Raw genomic sequence first — 27,737 nt, 5'->3', positions numbered from 1 at the left:
GACAAACACTCAAATGAAAATCCCATCTGCTAGCATTTGTCTGATTTATTTTTCTTAAATGTTTATTGACTGCCAAGAGCTCTGAAAGGCGAATGTAAAACGATGGATCTAATGATCTGTTTCTTCAGTTCATTAACAGTCAAGACCACATTAATATTATTGAAGTAAAACACCAGGAAAAGTCACAGAAAATGTTTACTTGGCTGACAGAAAGTATTTGGCAGCTGAATTGTTTTGTTCTTCTTATGCAAAATGTCCTGATTCCTTTGCCCTGTCAGAACACAGCATTTCATGGTGTTTTGTACAAAAATGTAACACTGTCTCCATGTTATGCCTCCTAAAGGTTATACCTCAAGAGAATGACACAAAATCCAGCCTGACATATAAATACATAATTCATGAAGACTCTTTGCCTTCAATAAACAATAACAACGTTCTGCAGGAAGAACTTGATACTTACGAGTGGGCGTTAAAAAGTTGGTCTCCATGCTCCAAACCCTGTGGTGGAGGTAAGTGCTGTATGGAAAAGTTGCCATTTAAGAGTTTTCCAGTCCTTCAAAAATGATGGTCCCTCCTTGGAATAGGTCAGCAATATTTTATTGGCGGGGAGCTGACTCTTGGCCCTTCTGCAGATCAGCTATTTGAAGTGGGCCGCTGCTCTTCTGTAGTGTTAATGGATGCAGGGCTTGGTATTGCAGCTTTGTCTCAATCACGTGATGTATTGAGGCTTCTTCAAGCAGCCAATATGCAGGGGAATGAAATTCAGAAGTCCATTGATCTAATATTTAGAGAGACCATCATTTTTCATTAACTGGACAATTGCTGATTGAGCATATTTTTTTTAACCAATTAACTTTTTATTAGCAATAAAGCAATAAGTACATATAATATCCCCCGCAGGGGAAACAAAGAGGAAAAAGGAACAAGGGGGAAGGGGGAAGAATACACAATGTTCAGAATCACAGCAATTCCAACATAGAAATACAGAATTAACCATAGCACAAATCACAGCTTACAAAAGTTACTAAATGAGAGCAAGGGCGGACGGAGGTACGTGGACCGAGGAAACCCAAGGATCCCACCAGGAGAGCACTTTATTTTTCTTGGAGAGGCTCTGTGCCATAATTGCTTCATAGGTAAAATGAAGGTTAATCTTGGAAATCAAAATAGCCATAGATGGAATATCTGAAGATTTCCAATGACTCGCTATACATTGTCTAGCAGCGATCAGAATATTAGAGATTATAGGACGGAGAGGGGAGGGGAATCCCGCGAGGGAGACACCTAAAACAGCCAGGCACCCGGATAAAACAAAAGGAACCTGGATGACCTCCGCGATCAGATTCTCAACTTGACGCCAGAAGACCTGAATCCGCGGACAGGACCACCAGATATGAGAACCGGAACCAATAGCCCCGCACCCCCTCCAGCAGAGAGGGGAAAAAGAGGGACCAAACCTGGCCAAGCGAGCAGGGGTTAGATACCATTGCAGCTGGATCTTTTTGGACTGCTCCAAGTGGCCTATACACGAGGAATATTTAGAGGGGTGCACTATCGCAAAGTACCAGTTCTCTAGAGGTGCATCAAAACCAAGAGAGGACTCCCAGGAAATCATAAAAGGAAGCTTAGCAGGAATATCATGGGATACAAGGGACTTATAGATAATAGAGACGCCATGGGGTACTAAAGTGGCCGGTCTAAAGAACCGGTGTGCTGAGTCCTCCGAGAGAGGCGGGGGGACACCGAAGAGCCGACGTGACCTGAGAAAACTGTGGAGTTGTAGATATTGAAAAAAATCTCTGCCAGAGAGAGAAAATCTACCCGCAAGGACCTCAAATGACAATAAGCCATCCGAGTCAAAAAGGTTAGCCACCCTGTGAACCCCCCGCGCCTCCCAGGAGGAGAGAGGTGTGTCCAATAGCACATTCCAGGGCCTGTAGGGAGACATAGTAATACATAAATAGGAATTGGGAGGAGCAAACTGACATCCACATTTTAGAGGCAGTCTTGATAGAGCGGAGAGTAGGGCCACTAGGAAAGACCTGGAGCAACCAAAGCTCCAGAAGTAGTTTGAGAGAATTTCTGGGGGCGAAATGAGATTCAATGAGCACCCAGGGTAACTGTGAGTTCCCCTCCCACCAAAGCTAAAGAGGCTCCAAGATTGCCGCTCTATAATAAGACTGGATCGAGGGAGCACCCAAACCACCTATAGAGTATGGAAGGGACATTATTTGGCGCTTAATCCTGTGTGGCTTGTTATTCCAAATAAACCGATCTATGATCGATTGGAAAGCCGAGATAAATTTGGAATGTATGGAGAGGGGAAGACACCGAAATAAATAGATAATTTTGGGGAGAAATAGCATTTTAACGGATTGTATACGGGCCATCCACGAGAGTGAGGAGCTCAATATTTGGTCTATCCCCCTCCTAATTTCAGCGATAGTTTCCTCGCAATTAGAACGAACGATGCTATCCAACCTAGTTATCCGGACGCCCAGGTACGAAAACCCCATAGGGGCCCAAATAAACGCAAATTTAGATTGAATTTGAATTTGGAGATCAGCCGGAAGAAAAAGGGGGAAAATAATGGATTTAGTCAAATTAAGTTTATAATATGATACCACAGAAAATTGGGATAAAATTGAGGTGATTGCGTTCAGTGAATTTAAGGCCGAGGTACAAGTCAACACTACGTCGTCAGCGTAAAGTCCAATTTTATGTTCAGTCTCCCCAACTCGCACCCCCTTAATATCAGGGCACTGTCTAATTAAGGCAGCCATAGGCTCCATGATTAGAGCAAAAATAAGGGGGGAGAGGGGACAGCCCTGACGGGTCCCATTTAAAATCGGGAATGTCCGAGATTTAAAGCCGCCCGAGCAAACCGACGCTCAGGGATTAGAGTAGAAAGCCATAATGGCCCTGGAAATCAGTCCTGTAAGTCCAAACCTCTCGAGCGTGAGCTCGATATATCCCCAGTGCACCCTGTCAAATGCCTTTTCGGCATCAAGAGACAGGAATACACTGGGGAGACCCTCCCTCTCCACCACATCTAGGAGATCAATCAGTCGTCTTGTGCCATCTCTGGTCTGCCTACCAGGGACAAACCCAACTTGGTCAGGGTGTATAAGGCTAGGGAGCACCGCTATCAATCTATTGGCCCAAATTTTAGCATAGATTTTAACGTCGCAATTCAGGAGGGCTATGGGGCGAAAATTTCCCGGAGACGTTGTGGGCTTACCCGGTTTAGGGAGGGTCGCGATGGAGGCCTCCAACCCCTCCGCTCTGATGCTACCAACAGACGCCCAGTTGTTAAATAAGCGAAGGAGAAAAGGGGAGAGGACAGAGAGAAATTGTGCATAGTAAAGAAAAGGGAAACCGTCCGGGCCTGGAGAGGAGCATTTATTAGAGTCCCTGACAATTTGGGAAAGCTCAGACTCAACAATAGGAGAATTCAGAAAGGAAAGCTGCTCCGCATTAACCGAGGGAAGATTAGCTCTCTCCAAGAACGCCATAATTAGCTCCGGCGAGGGCTGAGGGACCCCCGGGTCAGAACTAAGATCATAGAGAGAGGAGTAGTACAAAGCAAACTCCTCAGCAATATGGATGGGATTGTGGACACGGGAGCCATCAGACCCAAGCAGGAATGGAATCTTGGATTGAGCCTCTCTCCTCCTGACCCGCCTAGCAAGAACAGCACCCGCCCGATCACCCATTGCATAGAATCTGGCCTTGGTTTTCCTCATGGTATTCTCAGCTTTATGCAGAAGTAATTGACGAACATGCATGCGAGTTTTAGAAAGATCAGAAAAGAGCGCCGGGCTAGGGGACATCTTATGGACAGACTCAAGACGAGCTAGTTCATTCAGGGCTGACTGAAGGGTCGAGTTATATTTCCTCTTAGCTGTTGCAGCCATTTTAATAAAGCAACCCCTAGCAACCGCCTTGTGAGCAAACCAAAGGGTATCATCCCGCACATCCGGCGTATCATTAGAGGAGAAGAACTCTTGTAAGGCTCTCTCTATAAACTGGGAATTTAGTTGATCAGTGAGAAGATGAGTATTGAGACGCCAGTGTGCGGGAGGTCTAATAGCAAGAGGGTCCCTCAAAGTAAGAGACACCGGGGCATGATCTGACCACGTGATACTACCAATATCTGCCGAAATGCATAGTCAATCCTACTATAGGAACCGTGTCTGGGAGACATGAACGTGTAATCTCTCTCGCCACAATGCAGATACCTCCATATGTCATGTAGCTTAAATGAGTTGATTAGCGGCCCCGCCTCCTTCCTTGACAGGGAAGCGGTAGAGCAATCCAACACCTTAGACATTGGCACATTAAAATCCCCAGCAATCAGTTTGTGACCATGTTGGATGTCCTGTAAAGTATGAAAAAAACCCTCCAAAAATTTTAGTTGACCGGCATTAGGGGCATAAACTGACGCAATGGTATAGGGGGCATTATTAATCAGACAAATGACCACAATGAACCTACCCATCAGATCCACAATGGAACGGATCAGTTGGAAGGCATTGGCTTTGCTAAAGAAAATCGCTACTCCCGCCTTCTTTGACGGACCATTTGCAAAGAATTGATGTGGATATAGACCTGAGTACATTCTAGCATTGTCACATTCCAATAAGTGTGTTTCTTGAAGACATATAATGTCCCGACGAGATTTACTCAGATGCCTCCAGACAATCGACCTCTTGCCCGGGGAGTTGAGACCATTTACATTAATGGAATACAACGAAACACTCATGGTAAAACAGTATAAATAAACTTAGCACATATTGAGCACCAATGAAATATGCACAAAAAGAAACAACAAGAGAGCTGCAGACCAGAACATGTGTGGGGGGAACCGGGAGGGTGGGAAGGGGGAGGGAAGGATAAACAGAACATACAACACGAAGATTAGGACATCAAGGTCCATCCAGGCAAATCCTGAATCCAGAAGGTGAAAATCAGAAAAAAACAGTTCACCTATGGGGCAAAAAATTGAAATGCTGCAAATACTCCCACAAGGAGACCAAAACAGCATATGGAGACAAAAAAAAAAAAAAAAAAGCAAACCTCAAGAGAGGAATAAAAAAAAAGGAAAATACCCAAATAGTGCGGGAAATAGCCAGGAACCAAAAGTTGTAATATTCTTCAAGCGACCTCCCAGTCCGATGCAACACGGGCCTTGGGATTATGGCCACTCCCAGACCCAGAGGGGCCCTTCGAGATTGGGGAACCAGGAGCCGGCAGGCCCCATCCAGCTAATGCAGACGCCATGTGGGACGGGGTCAGGCAGGTGGTGATGGATCCATCTTTGCGGATGAGAAGCTTAGTGGGAAATCCCCAGCAATATGGAATGCCTTTTTCCCTGAGAGCAGCCGTGTAGGGTCCAAAAGCTTTACGGAGAGCCAAGGTGCCTGGAGATAGGTCCGGGAAGACGGTGATGGATGCAAATCTTTCAGGCAGAGCAGGATTCTTCCTCAGAGCTTGGAGAAAGTTATCTTTCATTTCGTAGAAGTGTATGCGGGCGAGCACATCTCTTGGCACCGAAGGCCCCAGACCAGTCGGCTTAGGGATCCGGTGTATACGATCAATTATAATGTCCTTTGAGGCAAAGTGAGGGAGAGCAGCCGCAACAAAATCCTGCAAGAAAGCTTTCAAGTCTCCCGGAAGGATAGATTCTCCAATGCCTCTAAGCTTAACATTGTTCCTTCTGGATGTATCTTCTAAATCCATAGTCTTAGCGTGGGTTTTAGTGAGCAGGTCTTGCAGTGACTCCTGAGCGTCCCATAATTCATTATGAGAGGAGATCAGCTCCACCATCTTGCGCTCCAGACGATCCGTACGGTTCCCCAGCTCCACTACCTCTCCTTTCAGTTCTGCCAGCATGGTGCGGATGTCTTCCTGAATGGAGGTCCTGAGATCCCCAAGCAAATCCTTAAGTAAAGCAGCAGTTACCGGGGCGTCAGGAGAATATGACGCTGCAGCGTCGGAAACCGCACCACCAGAGAGTGAAGAAGCGCCCGAAAGCGACGCCTGAGCGTTGCGTTGCGAGGAGCGGGAAGCTCTGGGTGAGGACGGCGCCATCTTGGGATCCTGCAGCAGCCGAGGGGAGGCTGCAAAGAAATCTATAATCATCTATAATTCATGGGTCATCCACTTTCGAAACATTTTATACACCATCATGGGGGACAAATAAAGGACATGGAGGTTACAGGTATTGCGGTGGTGCATAAACAATGGAGAGGTGGCAACTACATTAAGGCCATGTCCAGAGCTGAGACGAAATGGATCTTCGCATTGGACACCACTGCACCAAGAGGTCTTAATGCTGGAGTTGAACTTTTTGGATTCCAATAATGAAGCGGATTGCGGGAGATGTTATAAAGGGACTCTTTGTGGGGTGAGGACCATCCCTGATGAAGGAGACAGGTGTCTCCGAAACGCGTAGGATAGAGGTCCTCACCGCATTCCGTACTTATCACCGGACTCTAGCGGCGGTCACGTGAGTGTCACGTCACACAGGTCCTGCACCGTCGCTGTGCGCACTGTTCGCTTCACACGCGGCGTCGGTTTAGCTGGACCACCGCCTTGACTCGTTACCCGGTGAACTGTGACTGCTTTCGGCCGGGGCAGTCAGAAGCTTCGATTTACTACTGGATTCACTACTGGACTTACTACACTAGAAGATTCTTTTGGACGGACACCTGCTGCAGCAGGACAGGATCACTAGCCGCTGTGTGTTACCCTTATTGCAGTGGGTGAGTTACAAGTATTTCTATGGTCACGCAGCAGCTTGATTGGGACTGTTATATTAGACTTTCATTTGTGTGTGACAGACTCTTCATACAGACAGCCTTCTAGTGGATACACTTGTTTTTTCCAGCGCGAACCTTTATACACGCTATGTGTATATATGTATAATATTTCTTTTATTTTACAATTTTTTTCGTGGGGAATTGTTGGTTTCGCTGCAGGATTTTTTACAATTGTGACACTTTGCGCCACTGTTTTATTATTATTTTTGAAATCTATAATCCGCCTGGACGGGTCGCGTGCACCGGCTCTGGATTTCCCCATACACTCACCGCCGCACCAGGGAGCGATGCCGGTATTATAGGAGACAGAGAGTCCGCCGGGAAGAGGATATGAGCCGCTTTAGGGTTCCTGGACATGGAGCTCCCACTCTGTGTGACCTACTCCATCTGCAGCTAGGCCACGCCCCCCTGATTGAGCATATTGATGACCGCCACCCTCACCGATGCGATATAATTTGAGCCAGTGGTGGCCAGATGTAAGCAGCACACAGAGCTGGAACTGCTAGGCACCACACACGATTTAGGGACTGCCCCTTGTTACTACTACTCATCCTGCATTCACTTGAATTGGAATTGAACTGCAGTACCCTGAAATAGCTCTTAAGCAGTGTGATGAAAACAACAGGTGATCAATAGTAGTGCTGGGTGTTGGACCTCCACCGATGTGATATTGATGACCAAAAGTATACACTGCCATTCACTGAACTGTATACTGAGTGAACACAGCTATTAACACTTACTATACATATGGAGCGCATCATTAGTATACAGCAGAGGAAACAGATCACTTTAATGTGTTGTCTAGTGATGGTCGAGCATGCTCGGCACTGCTCGATACTCGATCGAGCATTGGGGTGCTCACTTAAGTAGCGAGCAGTGCCAAGTATCACATGATGCTCGAGTGCTAGGATCCCTGTAAGTAAATTATCTGAATGGGTGCAGAGAGAGAGAATCTTTACATCCATTGGAAAAATGCGCAAGTTTGCCATTCACTTCCATTATGATCGCTACTCGAGTCGAGAACGTCCAACGTTCTAGTACCTTGCAGCGCTGGAGTCCTGGGTTGAAATCCCACCAAGGACAACATCTGCAAGGAGTTTTTATGTTTTTCCCGTGTTTGCATGGGTTTCCTCCGGGTACTCCGATTTCCTCCCACATTCCAAAGACATACTGATAGGGTTTCGATTGTGAGCCCCATCCGGGACAGCGATGATAATATGTGCAAAAAACTGTAAAACACTGCGGAATATGTTGGCGCTATATAAATAAAGAGATTATTATTATCGAGCAGTCAAGCATTTCACTGCTCAATCAACACTAGTGTCGTCCCATTCAGAGTTCCTTTCTGGTAATTATAGATAAAGAGGGAACACTTGAGTGACAAAATGAAGAACTTCTGAAAAGAGCATCCCCCACTCTGGCAACACCGTCTACCCATGTATTACATTTTTGCCCATACATTTGAGCACATACTGAATGGAGAATGAACAGTTTTATGATTACCGTAGTTTGAGGCAATTGCTGATTGCCTTAAGTGAGATTGGCTGAATGGATATTAATCAACTGGTTATCTGTCTTTAATCTTAATAAGAATTCTCCACATAAAGTCAGTATATTGTAAGCTCAATATGCACCGCAATTGGTTATTGCACACATCCATATTATGTAATATTAGCTTCAGTTTATACCATGGCACCCATACAATGGTGCATAGGACCTCACTATATGTACAGTACAGTCCAAAAGTTTGGACACACCTTCTCATTTAAAGATTTTTCTGTATTTTCATGACTATGAAAATTGTAAATTCACACTGAAGGCATCAAAACTATGAATTAACACATGTGGAATTATATACTTAACAAAAATGTTTGAAACAACTGAAAATATGTCTTATATTCTAGGTTCTTCAAAGTAGCCATCTTTTGCTTTGATGACTGCTTTGCACACTCTTGGCATTCTCTTGATGAGCTTCAAGAGGTAGTCACCGGAAACGGTCTTCCAACAATCTTGAAGGAGTTCCCAGAGATGGTTATCACTTGTTGGCCTTTTGCCTTCACTCTGCTGTCCAGCTCACCCCAAACCATCTTGATTGGGTTCAGGTCTGGTGACTGTGGAGGCCAGGTCATCTGGAGTAGCACCCCATCACTCTCCTTTTTGGTCAAATAGCCATTGCACAGCCTGGAGGTGTGTTTTGGGTCATTGTCCTGTTGAAAAATAAATGATGGTCCAACTAAACGCAAACCGGATGGAAAAGCATGCCACTGCAAGATGATGTGGTAGCCATGCTGGTTCAGTATGCCTTCAGTTTTGAATGAATCCCCAACAGCATGACCAGCAAAGCACCCCCACACCATCACACCTCCTCCATGCGTCACGGTGGGAACCAGGCATGTAGAGTCCATCCATTCACCTTTTCTGCGTCGCACAAAGACATGGTTGGAACCAAAGATCTCAAATTTGGACTCATCAGACTGAAGCACAGATTTCCACTGGTCTAATGTCCATTCCTTGTTTTCTTAACCCCAACAAGTCTCTTCTGCTTTTTGCCTGTCCTTAGCAGTAGTTTCCTAGCAGCTATTTTACCATGAAGGCCTGCTGCACAAAGTCTTCTCTTAACAGTTGTTGTAGAGATGTGTCTGCTGCTAGAACTCTGTGTGGCATTGACCTGGTCTGTAATCTGAGCTGCTGTTAACCTGCGATTTCTGAGGCTGGTGACTCGGATAAACTTATCCTCTGAAGCAGAGGTGACTCTTGGTCTTCCTTTCCTGGGGCGGTCCTCATGTGAGCCAGTTTCTTTGTAGCGCTTGATGGTTTTTGCAACTGGACTTGAGGACACTTTCAAAGTTTTCCCAATTTTTCGGACAGACTGACCTTCATTTCTTAATGTAATGATGGCCATTCGTTTTTTCTTTACTTAGCTGCTTTTTTCTTGCCATAATACAAATTCTAACAGTCTATTCAGTAGGACTATCAGCTGTGTATCCACCAGACTTCTGCTCAACACAACTGAAGGTCCCAACCCCATTTATAAGGCAAGAAATCCCACTTATTAATCCCTTCCCGACCTTTGACGCCACGTAGGCGTCATGAAAACCCGTGCCAATCCGACCCATGACGCCTATGTGGCGTCATGGAATGATCGCGTCCCTGCAGATCGGGTGAAAGGGTTAACTCCAATTTCACCTGATCTGCAGGGACAGGGGGAGTGGTACTTCAGCCTAGGGGGGGTGGCTTCACCCCCCCGTGGCTACGATCGCTCTGATTGGCTGTTGAAAGTGAAACTGCCAATCAGAGCGATTTGTAATATTTCACCTAAAAAACTGGTGAAATATTACAATCCAGCCATGGCCGATGCTGCAATATCATCGGCCATGGCTGGAAAACCTAATCTGTCCCCCCCACATCCACCGATCTCCTCCCCAGTCCTCCGTTATGTGGTCCGCCCCCCTAAGTCGTCCTGTCCGCTCCCCCGTCCTCCTGCCTGCTCCCCCGTGCTCCGATGCCACCCCCCCGTCCTCCGATCCACCCCCCATGCTCAGATCCCCCCCCTCATACTTACCGAGCCTCCGGGCATCCGTCCGTCTTCTCCATGGGCGCCGCCATCTTCCAAAATGGCGGGCGCATGCGCAGTGCGCCCACCGAATCTGCCGGCCGGCAGATTCGTTCCAGGTATATTTTGATAACTGCGATATAATCTATCACAGTGATCAAAATAAAAAAAATAGTAAATGACCCCCCCTTTATCACCCCCATAGGTAGGGACAATAATAAAAAAAAAGAAAATATTTTTTTTTCTTTTTCCACTAGGGTTAGGGTTAGAACTAGGGTTAGGGGTAGGGTTAGGGTTAGGGCATGTGCACACAGTGCGGATTTGGCTGCGGATCCGCAGCGGATTGGCCGCGAATCCGCAGCGGATTGGCCGCGGATCCGCAGCGGATTGGCTGCGGATCCGCAGCGGATTGGCCGCGAATTCATAGCAGTTTTCCATCAGGTTTACAGTACCATGTACACCTATGGAAAACCAAATCCACTGTGCCCATGGTGCGGAAAATACCGTGCGGAAATGCTGTGTTGTATTTTCCACAGCATGTCAATTTTGTGCGGATTCCGCAGCGTTTTACACCTGTTCCTCAATAGGAATCCGCAGGTGAAATCCGCACAAAAAAACACTGTAAATCCGCTGTAAATCCGCAGGTAAAACGCAGTGCCTTTTACCTGCGGATTTTTCAAAAATGGTGCGGAAAAATCTCACACGAATCTGCAACGTGGGCACATAGCCTTAGGGTTAGGGTTGGAATTAGATTTAGGGTTGGAATTAGGGCTAGGGTTGGAAATAGGGTTAAGATTAGGCTTGTGGTTAGGGTTACAGATAGGGTTAGGGGTGTGTTGGGGTTACAGTTGTGGTTAGGGTTGGGATTAGGGTAAGGGTTGGGATTAGGGTTAGGATTAGGGTTAGGGTTGGGATTAGGATTACGGGTATGTTGGGGTTAGGGTTGTGGTTAGGGGTGTGTTCTGGTTAGGGTTGTGATTAGGTTTATGGCTACAGTTGGGATTAGGGTTAGGGGTGTGTTGGGGTTAGTGTTGAAGTTAGAATTGAGGGGTTTCCACTGTTTAGGCACATCAGGGGTCTCCAAACGCAACATGGCGCCACCATTGATTCCAGCCAATCTTGCGTTCAAAAACTCAAATGGTGCTCCCTCCCTTCCAAGCCCCGACGTGCGCCCAAACAGTGGTTTACCCCCACATATGGGGTACAAGCGTACTCAGGTCAAACTGGGCAACAACTATTGGGGTCCAATTTCTCCTGTTACCCTTGCGAAAATAAAAAATGACTTGCTAAAACATAATTTTTGAGGAAAGAACAATTATTTTTTATTTTCACGGCTCTGCGTTATAAACTTCTGTGAAGCACTTGGGGTTTGAAAGTGCTCACCACACATCTAGATAAGTTCCTTGGGGGGTCTAGTTTCCAAAAAGGGGTCACTTGTGGGGTGTTTCTACTGTTTACGCACATCAGGGGCTCTGCAAATGCAATGTGACGCCCGCAGACCATTCCATCAAAGTCTGCATTTCAAATGTCACTACTTCCCTTCCGAGCCCTGACGTGCGCCCAAACAGTGGTTTACCCCCACATATGGGGTATCAGCGTACTCACAACAAACTGGGCAACAAATATTGGGGTCCAATTTCTCCTGTTACCCTTGTGAAAATAAAACATTGCTTGCTAAAACATCTTTTTTGAGGAAAGAAAAATGATTTTTTATTTTCACGGCTCTGCGTTGTAAACTTCTGTGAAGCACTTGGGGGTTGAACGTGCTCACCACACATCTAGATAAGTTCCTTGGGGGGTCTAGTTTCCAAAAAGGGGTCACTTGTGGGGTGTTACTACTGTTTAGGCACATCAGGGGCTCTGCAAACGTAACATGATGCCCGCAGACCATTCCATCAAAGTCTGCATTCCAAATCGTCACTACTTCCCTTCCGAGCCCCAGCACGTGCCCAAACAGTGGTTTACCCCCACATATGGGGTATCAGCGTACTCAGGAGAAACTAGTCAACAACATTTGGGGTCAAATTTCTCCTATTACCCTTGGGAAAATTAAAAAATTCTGGGCTAAAAAAATATTTTTGAGGAAAGAAAACACATTTATTATTTTCACGGCTCTACGTTATAAACTTCTGTGAAGCACTTGGGGGTTCAAAGTGCTCACCACACATCTAGATTAGTTCCATGGGAGGTCTAGTTTCCAAAATGGGGTCAATTGTGCGGGAGCTCCAATGTTTAGGCACACAGGGGCTCTCCAAACGCTACATGGTGTCCGCTAATGATTGAAGCTAATTTTCCATTCAAAAAGCCAAATGGCGTGCCTTCCCTTCCGAGCCCTGCCGTGCGCCCAAACAGTGGTTTACCCCCACATATGGGGTATCATCGTACTCAGGACAAACTGGACAACAACATTTGGGGTCCAATTTCTCCTATTACCCTTGGGAAAATAAAAAATTCCTAGCTAAAAATCATTTTTGAGGAAAGAAAAATAATTTTTTATTTTCATGGCTCTGCGTTATAAACTTCTGTGAAGCACCTGGGGGTTTTAAGTGCTCACTATGCATCTAGATAAGTTCCTTGTGGGGTCTAGTTTCCAAAATGGGGTCACTTGTAGGGGAGCTCCAATGTTTAGGCACACAGGGGCTCTCCAAACGCGACATGGTGTCCACTAACGATTGGAGCTAATTTTCCATTCAAAAAGTCAAATGGCGCGCCTTCCCTTCCGTGCCTTGCCGTGCACCCAAACAGTGGTTTACCCCCACATATGAGGTATCGGCGTACTCAGGAGAAATTGCACAACAAATTTTAGGATCCATTTTATCCTGTTGCCCATGTGAAAATGAAAAAATTGAGGCTAAAAGAAATTTTGTGTGAAAAAAAGTACTTTTTAATTTTTACGGATCAATTTGTGAAGCACCTGAGGGTTTAAAGTGCTCACAATGCTTCTAGATAAGTTCCTTGGGGGGTTTAGTTTCCAAAATGGGGTCACTTGTGGGGGAGCTCCAATGTTTAGGCACACAGGGGCTCTCCAAACCTGACATGGTGTCCGCTAGCGATGGAGATAATTTTTCATTCAAAAAGTCAAATGGCGCTCCTTCCCTTCCGAGCCTTACCATGTACCCAAACAGTGGTTTACCCCCACATGTGAGGTATCGGTGTACTCAGGAGAAATTGTCCAACAAACTTTAGGATCCATTTTATCTTGTTGCCCATGTGAAAATGAAAAAATTGAGGCTAAAATAGTTTTTTTGCAAAAAAAAGTACTTTTTCATTTTTAGGGATTAATTTGTGAAGCACATGGGGGTTTAAAGTGCCCACTATGCTTCTAGATAAGTTCCTTGGGGGGTCTTGTTTCCAAAATGGGGTCACTTGTGGGGGAGCTCCAATGTTTAGGCACACGGGGGCTCTCCAAACGCGACATGGTGTCCGCTAAAGATTGGAGCCAATTTTTCATTCAAAAAGTCAAATGGCGCTCCTTCCCTTCCAAGCCCTGCCGTGCGCCCAAACAGTGGTTTACCCACACATATGAGGTATCAGCGTACTCAGGACAAATTGCACAACAAAGTTCGTGGTCCAGTTTCTCCTTTTACCCTTGGGAAAATAACAAAATTGTTGCTAAAAGATAATTTTTGTGACTAAAAAGTTAAATGTTAATTTTTTCCTTCCATGTTGCTTCTGCTGGTGTGAAATACCTGAAGGGTTAATAAACTTCTTGAATGTGGTTTTGAGCACCTTGAGGGGTGCAGTTTTTAGAATGGTGTCACTTTTGGGTATTTTCTGCCATATAGAACCCTCAAACTGACTTCAAATGTGAGGTGGTCCCTAAAAAAAATGGTTTTGTAAATTTTGTTGTAAAAATGAGAAATCACTGGTCAAATTTTAACCCTTATAACTTCCTAGCAAAAAAAAAATTTGTTTCCAAAATTGTGCTGATGTAAAGTAGACATGTGGGAAATGTTATTTATTAACTATTTTGTGTCACATAACTCTCTGGTTTAACAGAATAAAAATTAAAAATGTGAAAATTGAGAAATTGAGAAATTTTCGCCAAATTTCCGTTTTTTTCACAAATAAACTCAGAAATTATTGACCTAAATTTACCACTAACATGAAGCCCAATATGTCACGAAAAAACAATCTCAGAATCGCTAGGATCCATTGAAGCGTTCCTGAGTTATTACTTCATAAAGGGACACTGGTCAGAATTGCAAAAAATGGCCAAGTCATTAAGGTCAAAATAGGCTGGGTCATGAAGGGGTTAAACCTGACAGGGCACACCTGTGAAGTGAAAACCATTTCCGGTGACTACCACTTGAAGCTCATCAAGAGAATGCCAAGAGTGTGCATAGCAGTCATCAAAGCAAAAGGTGGCTACTTTGAAGAACCTAAAATATAAGACATAATTTCAGTTGTTTCACACTTTTTGTTAAGTATATAATTCCACATGTGTTAATTCATAGTTTTGATGCCGTCAGTGTGAATTTACAATTTTCATAGTCATGACAATACAGACAAATCTTTAAATGAGAAGGTGTGTCCAAACTTTTGCTCTGTACTGTATGTATGCCTCGACTTTCATTTCTGATATTCCAAATGACATGCACTATTAAATTCTGCAGGAATGGAGGTTTTCACCAGTAGAACATTTCCATATTCGCAGCACCTGACTCAGCCTGGCCAGCAGCACACGTGGCTCTGTGCAAGGGAAGAACACGCTCATAGCACCCTGTATGGACTACGTGCACTTGGCTTGTTTTAATTATTATTTTTTAAGGAAATAGACTTAAATCATTTCATGTATTTATTTAATTATAGAGAATGTCAGATTTTTTTTTATATTTCAGACATTTGAGCCAATATTCAATTCTCTTACTTTGCTAAATATGAAATCCTAAATGTTCCTCTCTTTTGTTTTATATTGTAAAATCCTAAAATATGAAGCAGTCAAGAGTTTGTTACATTGGTACACAAACCGAACACTGCCATTTCTAAAGCACATTTAACAGCAATAATGGCTTTAAATGAAGGTTCTCTGACAGCAAATTTGTTGTAGAAATTTCTGGTACAGAACATTCACACCTCAAGATTTTCTTGGGCCTTGTTTAGACATCAGTGATTTTTCTCATATGGAAAAATCGCTCCGAGATCCATTAGTGCTTCTTATCAGTGTTTCATAAGAGTTTGATCAGTGTGTTTTTACCATCAGAGTTTGGTCAGAGTTTCATCAGTTTTTCTTGGATGAAAAAAATAACTAATGGAGGTTTCTAAACACCTTCTCATATTAAATGGTCCATAAAAAACTCCCAGCACACGGATGGCATCTTAGTACTGTCTGATTTTTTCCATGGCCCCATAGACTTGTATTGGCAAATTTGAGCCAATGCTCAGATCAATATCGGACAAGTCTATGTGATTTTGTGAAGACCACTCAGTTCAAAGAAAGAATCAGACATGTGAACTACCCCATAGACAGCTATCATAGACACGAATGCTGTACATGGCAATCATTTACGAAAAATGAGCCTCTAGTCGAGTAGGCTATGTATTCTGGCACTCAATATCCTCTTACTTTTCTCAATGTCCATACATGGTTTTGGACAATTTTTTAAAATGACTTCTTCACTGGAATATTATAAGTATTTCAACTGTTTATTCTAGAGCTTTATTCTTACTTTAACCTAGTATTTGGGATCACCTAATAAAATAACCCAACATTATAAATCTTGTATATCTAATTTTTATACTGTATACAGCAGTAAAGTTTTTATTCTGTTCTATTAGTTTAGAATGCATTAATTATTAATGACTTATATTTTTTATAATGTTACTATTCTAATTATAATTATTAATTTCATTATAATAATAAATAATAATAATAGTATTCAATACATTTTTATTTTCGAGGTTTCCAATACACAAAATATGGCTGTCGAAGGAAAAGCGATAATAAAATGGTTCACCGCAGCTTCTGTGAAGCTAACAAGAAGCCTAAGCCTATCCGTCGGATGTGCAACTTACAGGAGTGTACACAGCCTGTGTGAGTGTTCAGCAACTTATAAGCCATAACTGTGATTTTTTGTTATAGACTAGATGCGGTGATCATCCTGGGGCACAAAAAATTGCTGACCCCCGGAGTAGTGTTTTCATGAAGTACAATGTATGTGAAAGTCTACTCATGTCAACCATGAGCAAAAGATATCTTACAAACTGTTGTACAGTATAACTTCTACAGCACATACTGAATATACTGTATGTGTGAAAATTCAATAACTTTAGTTAGATGTTAAAATGCCTTCCATCTTAGAGGACGGAGTTGTTAAGCTGGGTGTCTATAGACACTGGGAGGAGACATTGACTGATTGTAGTCCTTTTGATGATTGTCTCTTCAAATATACATCCACAATAACACTTTACCCTTCTCTAGCTGGGTAGCAGATGAATGGGAACACTGCACCAAAAGCTGTGGAAGTTCTGGCTATCAAATTCGAGTAGTTCGATGCATTCAGCCTCTCCACGATGGAACAAACCGGTCGGTGCACAGCAAATATTGTACTGGAGAGCGTCCTGAAAGTAGAAGATCATGCAATAAAGCTGCCTGCCCAGCACAGTGGAAGACAGGTGCATGGTCTGAGGTCAGTGCCAGTGTAATATCATAAAACTGATCCGGTACTCTGCCAGTAGAGTCAGATGTATTGCTGTGTTATCAGCTGATGAATTTTGAGGACTGTAGTCTCTGGTTCCTACATATGAACATTGTTAAATACCACAGGATCTCACAGTTAGATATCACTTTAACTCTAAATACACTATAACACCATAACCCCTATTGTATATTAATCAATGAGGTAGAGAGTATTTTCAAAATATCAATATTTTATTATATATATATAGACAAAATTCATTTACATGGGAATAGAGTACCACAAACCAAGCAGGGTCAAAGGGGAATAAAAACAGGTATGTTACAAGTAACAATTTATACCATCAAAAGGGCATTATTTTATAAACATAAACGCCAAGACCATAAAAGGTTTCATATATATCCATACCAAAATTTATGCAAAGTTGCTGTGTATAGTGAGAAACCAAAGAAATGTCTGGGCTCCTGAAGAAGAGCAGCGAAACGCGCGTTGAGGCGGCAGGCTGGGGGCCAGGTCTCCATTTTGGAAGTAAGTTATATCCTGACACATGTTGTATAATTTAGGTTCTTGATCTTTGCACAGTATTTGGAGCTTACCCCGTAGTGGGGTTGTACTATACTGCACTTGCAGATCATACTTGATTTCCTATCAGCTATAATTAGCATCTAGGATACATTGGCTTCATACATATATGTGTCTTTTTTCACCTTACATTTACTTCCCTCTTAAAGGGCCAGACCTTTCTTTGGTTTCTCACTATACACAGCAACTTTGCATAAAATTTGGTATGGATATATATGAAACCTTTTATGGTCTTGGCGTTTATGTTTATAAAATAATGCCCTTTTAATGGTATAAATTGTTACTTGTAACATACCTGGTTTTATTCCCCTTTGACCCTGCTTGGTTTGTGGTACTCTATTCCCATGTAAATGAATTTTGTCTATATATATAATAAAATATTGATATTTTGAAAATACTCTCTACCTCATTGATTAATATACAATAGGGGTTATGGTGTTATATGAACATTCTTAGTATTACTAATATTAGCGATTCTAATCTCTTCATCTAATGCAGTGCTCTGTGACTTGTGGTGAGGGAATCGAGGTCAGACAAGTCCTATGTCGAGTGGGTGACCAGTGTGATGGTGAAAAACCTGATTCTACAAGGGAATGCAAGCTAACACGTTGCCATGGTATGTACTGCTTTTTAAGAAACATAATTTCTTTTTACAAGATCAAAGTTGCTATTCCAAGTTCAGCATAGCAAAAGAGATATACAACAAGCAAAAGTAGCTGTCAGCTCAACTGTTATTTTCTGTAGACTAAGAACTCTGCCTGGAGATGACTCAGGTGGACCAAACTTGCATGTTAAAAATGAAATTACTGCAGGACGAGTTCTTACAAAAGGTCTAGTATATTTCATGCACATTGAAAATCCAGTTCCCCCTATCGCCATCCCATGCATTTCAGAGACGTAGGTTCTTACTCAAGGGTGCAAGTATGGAAATATGTGAAACTCATAGGTAATATGAGCAAGAGTTATGGAGGATTTAGACAAGTGGATAATCAGCGAATGGGTGTTCCCGATTATCCACTCTTGTAAATGCGCCAGCAGTCACCCAACGAGTGTTCAAATAGTTAATTCATCTAGTGATGAGATCATTTTTCTCAGCAAAAAAAATAATTGTTATCCATAACACATTACCCCACATAATCAGAAGATGTGCTGACGGAAACATGATACTATACATATGAGATCAGAACGATAGTGTCACGCTCACGCCCTGACTGGTGGGCGTGAGCTCAGGGGGTTTGTGGCCCCACTGTGCCACAAACCAGACTACCCTGGGAGGGGCGTGACTATGACAGCTGCCTTGGTCTTCACTGGAGCCTCTGATGGTGAGGTCAGGCTTGTGCGGCAGGCAGCTGCCAGGTGCTACTCCACAGTGGTGTCTGGCTGTGGCTGCTGATCCCACTTGGAGAACAGGAACACTAGGACAGGTGCGGGTGTCAGGCAGGACTAGCAGATGAACACGGATGAAACTCAGACGAGTAGGCTGGCACGGCTGAGACACAGGGCTGGCGGAGACACAGGGATGGCAGGAATGGCAGAGACACAAGGCTGGCAGGCACGGCAGAGACACAAGGCTGGCTGGCACAGCAGAGACACAAGGCTGGCAGGCACGGCAGAGACACAGGGCTGGCAGGTACGGCAGAGACACAAGGCTGGCTGGCACAGCAGAGACACAAGGCTGGCAGGCACGGCAGAGACACAGGGCTGGCAGGTACGGCAGAGACACAGGGCTGGCAGCTACAGCAGAGACACAGGGTTGGTAGCTACGGCAGAGACACAGGGCTGGCAGGTACGGCAGAGACACAGGGCTGGCAGGTTCGGCAGAGACAGGGCTTGGAAGGTGTGGTCTATGAAGGAACAGGTAGGGACCTGTTTACACAGGAGGTGTAGGTAAGGAAACAAGCAGAAAGGAATGAAGTATGAAGGAACAGGTTGGGACCTGTTCACACAGGAGATGCAGGTACGGAAACAAGCCAGAAGGAAAGAAGTATGAAGGAACAGGTTGGGACCTGTTCACACAGGAAGAGCACCGCAAGGCTCCAGATAGGAGCGGTAGAGCAGCAAGAGATAGAGCAGCAACAGAATCTAGGCAGAGCTGAACCGCAAGGAATGCGGAGGGGAGCTGCAGCAAGAGATTTCTGCAGCAGCAGGAGCGGAGCAGAGTAGAATGGAGCAGAACCGCAGGAGTGCGGAGCAGAGGCAAAGCCGCAGAGAGACAAGGGTAGAACCACAGAGTGCAGAGCCAAGAGCAGAGTGAAGGCACAGAGTGCAGAGCCAAGAGCAGAGTGAAGACACAGAGTGCAGAGCCAAGAGCAAAGGCACAGGGTGCAGAGACAAGAGCAGAGCAAGGTCGCAGAATGCAGAGCCGAGAGCAGAGCAGAGAGGCACTGCAAGGAAAGAAACCACAGACAAGGAGACAGAGCTAGGACAAAGTTTAGACAAAGTAATAGAACAAGACAAGGTATAAGAACAAAGACACAGGGACCAGGATATTCTGCCTCCTGGAGGGCGGACAGACAACACAAGGCAAAGCAAGGACACAGACACTGAGACCAGGATATACAGCCTCCTGGAGGGCAGACCAACAGGATACAAGGCAAAGCTAAGAGTAGAGCCTCCAAAGAAGGAGGAACACAGAACATGGCCTGGCAGCTCAGAAGCAAAACACTAACTGAGTAAACACATTGCACAGGCCCAGTCCACTGGGTGGAGCTGCTCTAAATACTGGAGGCCTCTTGGTAATTGGTCAGGAACAGATTAGACAGGTGCATCTGATTCCTATAAGAACCAGAGAGTTCAGGCACTGCCCCCCTATGCACACAGCCAGGAAGCATGCAGAGAGCAGAGGCACAGAATATAGAGCTGGCAAGAAACAGAAACCACAACATGACCTGGAGCAGTGGGTAAGATAGTGTTAGAGATGAGAGGCCATGCCGTGATGCCAGCAGAGTTGTTACAGATAGTATCAATGATCGTCCCCAACATTGTTCCTTGGCTAGTGTAAAGCAGGCTGTGGAGTCGATAAGGTAAACCTCCGACTCCTCAATTTCCTTGACTTCCTACTCCAACTCCACAGCAAGGCCTCACTACTGAGCATGTACATAAAGTGCAACACAGATTCATCTCAATTAAAAGCTGAGACCCTTAGATCAGGAACAGAACAGACATTTATAGGACATTTCATAACTTTCCCAAATGATTATGAAAACATTTACAGCACATCCTACATTGTACTACTGTACCAATTTATTATATATTTTAGGAGTCAGAGTCTGTCCATTTTATACCAACTCCGACTTGACCAAAATGGACACCGACTCCACAACTCCTACTGAGACTCCACAGCCCTGGTGTAATCAGTCCAGTAAATAAATAAATTCTTATATAGTCGATCAGTATTTAAGATGTATTGACTTGCAAAAATTGGCACGTCTACCGTATATGCATCAATAAGTTTTGACTCCTGTTTTTTTAATAGTTACATACATTTTTAGGCTTTATGACAACAATTTTCTTTACTTACCTGTCCCCACCTTCTAAGAGACTTAACTTTTAGTTACATGTAGGGAATTATATTGGACAAGTTGCTCACAAAATCTTTTTTTTTTTTGCATTTATACTGTTCAAGTAATTCATTTAGGAACACACTGTGGTCATCTAGTTCATGACTCACTGTGGGACCAATTGGGTGTGAAGAAGCTTGCATGAAAGAAGAGAGAGTATCTGTGTGCTGCCGCTCCTCGCTGAGGAACAGTCGCATTGTTAAGTTTATTAAAAGCATAGCAATAAAATAATGTTTTTATAGAAAAAATTTTTTTTATTTCTGTGGGAGCTGGATATTTTCTCTCTACAAGCTTCACATTTTCTTACCTTGATAGTCACATTCAACTCATGAGAGGGTCATGAGCCACATCCAGAGACCACCTCCCCTCCAATAGTGACATTCACATCCTGTCTTCTGCACAGTAGTGTCACCCAGAGCCCCCATTATTGGCATAATGACAGCCACAGCTTAACCACGGAAATAACATCAAGGCAGTATACTTGCATCAAGGTGTTCCCACTTTATCCCCATTGGGTATTCTCACATCCAACACTCCCACCACTCGATGGCACCTAGCCTCAATTCTCTTCATAGTCTGGTATTATCATTCTATCTGCAGCTGAGAACTTATTTTATCTCTCCACCCTGCGGCCAGAATATGTGAATTCAGATCTGTTCGTCTGTGAGGACTACTCGCAAAAGTCATTATCTGGAGAGCTGCTCTTTATAACTGTTCGTTAATGCACCAAGCTAGCAGACAGCCGAGAGCCACACATCATGGGTCCACAAGCCACATGTGGATCCTGAGCCACAGGTTAAATATCCCGGCCTCTACTGTGTATAGGGGTCAACTTATATACTTGGTATAAACCCTTTTACTTTGATACATAGTATACTGGAGACAAATCTACTTGCTGTATTAGAAAAAAACCCTAGATGGCAGTGGAGTCCCAGATTGTCTTGTTCTTGCTAACAAGGCGTAGAATTCCTAGTGCGCTAAATAACGGAGAAGAGCTGTGTTTTATCAGAAAATAATATTCCTACACTGTACATCAGTCACTCTTAATGCCTTCTATAGTGCTGCAGTTCATAGAGGGCTGCTCATTACAGGACTATTAAACTGGCTTTGTCTTCGCCAGTGCAGTAACAATGTAGTTATATAGCATAAATGATTACATGGGATTGACTATTGCAAAAAATATGCACTACATAGGACTCTTGTTGTTACTGCTTAACCGCAGAGAACTAAAGAGCTGAAGAAATCACAAGTCCTAGAAGCCGATGAGAACTAAGTACTAGCCAACAGGAAGGTTAGTTTGTGTTTTAGTAGAGTGCTTCTAACTATATATTCATTTTTGTTCTAAAAATGATTTCGACCAGTTAAAAAGACCTAAGAGTTACTCACCTACACCCATCTCCAAGCTACCTTGATGTTGTCTTTCCTATCCCCCTGGTCTCTACTTTCCGATCACATTTTGACACACCAGAATGTTCAGCCAATCACTTGTCAAGGCTGGTGAATGCAAATGGCCAGTCATTGGCTGAGCAGACATATTCTCTAATTTTCGATGTGTCAAATACGGTTCATGAATTTTGTGTAAAAGACAAAAATGGTCTTTTTCATTAACCATTTTTGCAAGTTTTCAGAGCAAACACCTACGTTTTTTCAAAATGTCTCAAAAATTTCTGGTATACATAAATTGTCTCTTTAGAGAGGAAGAGAACTAGTACTCTAATCCCACCTATAGGAAGTAGCAATCCTAAAAGTCAATATTGTGGCACTAGAGTTCTAGTCCTCTTCCTCTCTGAAGAGACAGTTTGCATATTTCCCATAGGAGCATTGCTGCTTAAAAGTCTCCTCACCTAGGCATGCTTGATATATCACTCTCCGCAAGGAGAAACCTTACCCCTTGGATCCCAGTCAGACACCTTTCACCCAGCCAATCTACATCTCACACTTTGTACTTATGAGGGGCAGTACTCCAAAACACAGTGTCTGCCAATTGAGATTTTGGGTTACATTCTAAGTCATGTGACAAGGCTCATAGGCGAGTCGATACTGATATTTAGGATTGCTACTTTCTATAGTTGGCACTAGAGTTCTAGTCCTCTTCCTTTCTGAAGAGACAATTTGCATATTTCCCAGAGGAGCTTTGCGGCTTAAATATCTCCTCACCTCAGTATGCTTGACATGTCACTTTCCACAAGGAGAAATGTCACCCCAAAAGTTGCAAATGATGAATCATATGAAAAAATCTGGAAAACCTGAATGCCATCCACAATGGTGAAAATTGAAAAAACAAACAGGCAAATGCATATAATGTAGACTTCAAAAAAGGCGCAAATGAAAAGATGAATTTTGTGCAAACAATAAGGCTATGTGCACGATTGGTGTGCGGATTTTTCCGCACTGTTTTTTGCAAAATCTGCAGGTAAACCACACTGCGGATTACCCGCGGATTTACAGCGGATTTCCTGCAGTGTTTGTGCGGATTCCACCTGCGGTTTTACACCTGCGGATTGCTATTGAGGAGCAGGTGTAAACCGCTGCGGAATCCGTACAAAGAATTGACATGCTGCAAAAAATACACCGCTGCGCGTTTCTCCATGCATTTTTTTCCACAGCATGTGCACTGTGGATTTTGTTTTCCATACGTTTACATGGTACTGTACAAAGCATGGAAAACAGCTGCAGATCCACAGTAAAATCCGCAACGTGTGCACATAGCCTAAAAGGTACAAAACACCAAGAATATGACCCAAAAAAATAAAGTGCAAATGCTGTAATCAATTGGGCCCAAAGGCGCGATTAATCATGACTCGGAGCATGATGGAGTCAGATGCTCTTGATTCATTCAGAGGTCTTATGTCAGACATTTTACTCCAAATGTATGGAGTGGCACACGGTGATGCATGCCACTTGTCAGAAAGTCTTGATTAATAAAGGGGTGTGCACTTGCAAGCACCATGTCAAAAATCTTACTCTAGTCGACTGGAATAAGTTTCGTAACGTACACCAGCTCATCATCAATTAGACAAGCTGTGACATCATGCCCCCAACGTGCCCCTGTCCTGTTAATTCTGTCTGAGCTGGGAAAAGCTGTTGTAAAAATGCCAAAAGTTGCAACATTTTTGCCATACTCCAAGTCATAATTTTGCAACTTTTAACAGCAATTCACACCAGAACTCTGGCAAAATTGCTTTGATAAATCAGGGCCATGGTGTTCTGTTGCTTTCTTTGGTGGGCTCAAAATGAAATACGTTGCTGTGCTAAGTCCTCTAAAATGTTGAACCCTCTTCTATAGACTCCCTACTCTAGTTAATATTATTATTATTATTTATTTTTATAGCACCATTGATTCCATGGTGCTGTACATGAGAAGGGGTTACATACAAGTTACAGATATCACTTACAGTAGACAAACTTACAATGACAGACTGATACAGAGGGGCGAGGACCCTGCCCTTGAGGGCTTACATTCTGCAGGATTATGGGGAAGGAGACAGTAGGTTCGGGGTTGCAGGAGCTCCGGTGTTGGTGAGGCGGTAGCTTCAGTAGTGATGAGAAGGCAGCGGGGTCAGTGCAGGCTGTAGGCTTTCCTGAAGAGATGTGTTTTCATGTGTTGGGGCAGAGAATTCCAGAGGATGGGGGATATTCAGGAGAAGTCTTGGAGGTGATTGGATGAGGAGCGAATAAGTGTGGAGGAGAGAAGGAGGTCTTGGGAGGAACGGAGATTACGTGAGGGAAGATATATGGAGATTAGTTCAGAGATATATGGAGGAGACAGGTTATGGATGGCCTTGTAGGTCAGTATTAGTAATTTGAACTGGATACGCTGAGGGAATGGGAGCCAGTGAAGAGATTTTCAGAGGGGGGAAGCGGAGGAGTAGCGAGGAGAGAGATGGATTAGTCGGGCAGCAGAGTTAAGGATGGACTGGAGAGGTGCAAGGGTGTTAGCAGGGAGGCCACAGAAAAGGATGTTGCAGTAGTCAAGGCGGGAGATGATGAGGGCATGCACAAGCATTTTTGTAGATTGAAGGTTGAGGAAAGGACGGATTCTGGAGATATTTTTGAGCTGGAGGCGACAGGAGGTGGAAAGAGCTTGGATGTGAGGTTTGAAGGACAGGGCCGAGTCGAAGGTTACTCCGAGGCAGCGGACTTCCGGTACGGGGGAAAGCATGATGTCATTGATTACGATAGATAGGTCAGGTAAGGAAAATCTGTGGGATGGAGGAAAGATGATAAGTTCAGATTTGTCCACATTGAGTTTGAGGAAGCGAGAGGAGAAGAAGGAGGATATGGCTGATAGGCACTCTGGGATTCTGGACAGCAGAGCGGTGACGTCTGGGCCAGAGAGGTAGATCTGAGTGTCATCAGCATAGAGGTGGTACTGGAATCCATGGGACTTTATGAGTTGTCCCAAGCCAAGTGTATAGATTGAGAAGAGTAGGGGTCCTAGAACAGAGCCTTGGGGGATTCCAACAGAGAGAGGGTGGGATGAGGAGGTAGTGTGGGAGTGAGAAACGCTGAAAGTGCGGTTGGAAAGGTACAAGGCGATCCAGGATAGGGCAAGGTCTTTGATGCCAAAGGAGGAGAGGATCTGTAGTAGGAGGCAGTGGTCAACTGTGTCAAAAGCAGAGGACAGGTCTAGAAGGAGGAGTACAGAGTATTGTCCAGTAGCTTTGGCGGTAAGTAGGTCGTTAGTGATTTTGGTCAGGGCAGTCTCAGTTGAGTGATGGGGGCGGAAACCAGATTGTAGATGAAAGTGCTGTAGTGGGGAATTCCTTATATTAACCCCAAATTTTATATTTTAATATATGAAAATTGGTTTTCTAAAACAAAAAACTAGTTTAGATAATAGTTAGAACCCATCATTTAAGGTCTGTGTCACTAAGTGTTGTCTTGTTGCCTTTCAGATGAACCATGTCTAGGAGACAAGTCTATATTCTGTCAAATGGAAGTGCTTGCACGCTACTGCTCGATACCTGGGTACAACAAACTTTGCTGTGAATCCTGTAGCAAACGTAGCACCCAGTCACCTCCATTCCTCACAGAAGCAGCTGAAACTGAAGATGAACTCACCTATGATCCCAGCTTGTCGAGGGCTGTAATGATGCCAGCATCTTTAGCACCTGGTAATGAGGATACAGATTCCGAAACAAAAAGTATTTTGAGCATTCTTTCCTCCATTGAAAATAACGCAGATCTTGGTATTGTGTCTCCTCAAGAAAATAAACCAAAGGCATCAGATTCCACATTGAGAAGATCCCACCTAGCAGCAAGCAAAACTCCTAAGCTTTTAGCTGTTCCACCACCTCCAACAACGCGCAGCAGTAACATCCAAGTGCATAAGTCTTCTCCAGAAGCAGACATGCCATTAGGAGCTACTAATGTGCATTCCACTGGTACTCATTCTTCAGTACGTAACTCAAGGAAAAATGAAAAGTCTTTTGACAGAAGACGTTCTTTGCAGCCTTCCTCAATAGAAAGATGAAATATTAAGGGACTGGAACAAAAGGACACATTAGTGAATTCTGCTTTATAAAACAACTGCAAAGTGCTGGTTCACTTCTTGACTCATTTAGTTTTCCAACCATTTGCTTTCTGTTTAACTTGAAGATATTGAAGGAAAACACCAAAGATTCCCATTCAAGAGAAGATATGCCGAATGTTACTGGCTATTGTGGACTTTGTTGGATGGTCCCATAAACCAGTTTTGCACATTAGTTTTTGTGTTCTTTTCCAGAGACTATTTCCCACCCTCACTGAGTCAGGTATAACAAACACAACTATTGTTTTGGAGTTCATATTTTGCAATGTCAGTATTATGTTTTCAGTGACTTGTTTTCTCTACGTTATGTTTACTGGTTCTCTGATTTTGGGTGCTAATATTTGCCTGCCATTACAAACTGCCTTATTACATTCCATGACTTCAAACTCAAATCGGCAATTTCCTGATCCAGTGGTTTATTTGACTTGCTGGGCTGGTAGAGACACATTTCCTGAGTGGGAAGAACATAATGTTTCTGGGATGACAGATTGTATACCATTTGTGTGGTATACTGGATGTCCATCAATAGAAGATAGAAATAACTAACATTGACCCTCCTCTTTAATTAGAGGATATTATGACAAGTAGGTATTACTAATCGGATGACGAGGCTGAGTGAGATTTTTTCAAATGAACGGGTCTTCAGCGGAAAGAAGAAGCAAAGAAAAAGATCAGTTATTGGAAGTCAGTGCCGAAAATAGATTTACATTACTTAGAATAATAAGCCAAGACTGGAGAGAGATATTTATTTGTACATGTCACCTCACCTTACACAACCACAATGCATCTGACTGCAATAATTCACTCGCAGCTGGTCTCCAGGATCACCTTTTCACCAAGTAGCTAGTGTCACCCTCTCATGTAGCTGTAAAGTTCTTGTATATAGAATATAAAGTGAAAATATTTATTAAAAGTGGATGTTCTCGATAGACTTTATTTACTGCGTATTTTTGAATATAGCAAGTGCCATTTTCCTGCCTATAATAAAATAGTTATTGGGTTGGTGGTTTGCAGGGCAGTTCCTAATAGATTATAAGCTAAATGTAA

At 43.6% G+C, this 27,737-nt stretch overlaps 1 protein-coding gene across 2 annotated transcripts in view; it reads left to right on the top strand.

Moving 5' to 3' along the window:
* The window catches only part of ADAMTS3 (ADAM metallopeptidase with thrombospondin type 1 motif 3), a 314,479-nt gene extending 287,118 nt beyond the window's left edge, over positions 1–27,361 (top strand). Inside the window, exons 18-23 of one of the 2 annotated variants that reach the window (XM_077276837.1) lie at positions 344–509; positions 16,279–16,411; positions 16,799–17,006; positions 18,096–18,213; positions 26,056–26,274; positions 26,368–27,361. In XM_077276837.1, the coding sequence (XP_077132952.1) occupies positions 344–509; positions 16,279–16,411; positions 16,799–17,006; positions 18,096–18,213; positions 26,056–26,274; positions 26,368–26,633 (1,110 nt within the window). In that variant the 3' untranslated portion in view covers positions 26,634–27,361. Of the gene's footprint in view, positions 1–343; positions 510–16,278; positions 16,412–16,798; positions 17,007–18,095; positions 18,214–26,055 lie in introns of both variants that reach the window. The other variant, XM_077276828.1, reaches the window with a different exon arrangement.
* Positions 27,362–27,737: the final 376 nt, after the last annotated feature.

Source organism: Ranitomeya variabilis, chromosome 1, assembly GCF_051348905.1.
Source record: "Ranitomeya variabilis isolate aRanVar5 chromosome 1, aRanVar5.hap1, whole genome shotgun sequence".
Classification (NCBI taxonomy): domain Eukaryota; kingdom Metazoa; phylum Chordata; class Amphibia; order Anura; family Dendrobatidae; genus Ranitomeya; species Ranitomeya variabilis.
The sequence above is the reverse complement of the archived record's forward strand: the minus strand, read 5'-3'. Positions and strand labels throughout refer to the sequence as shown.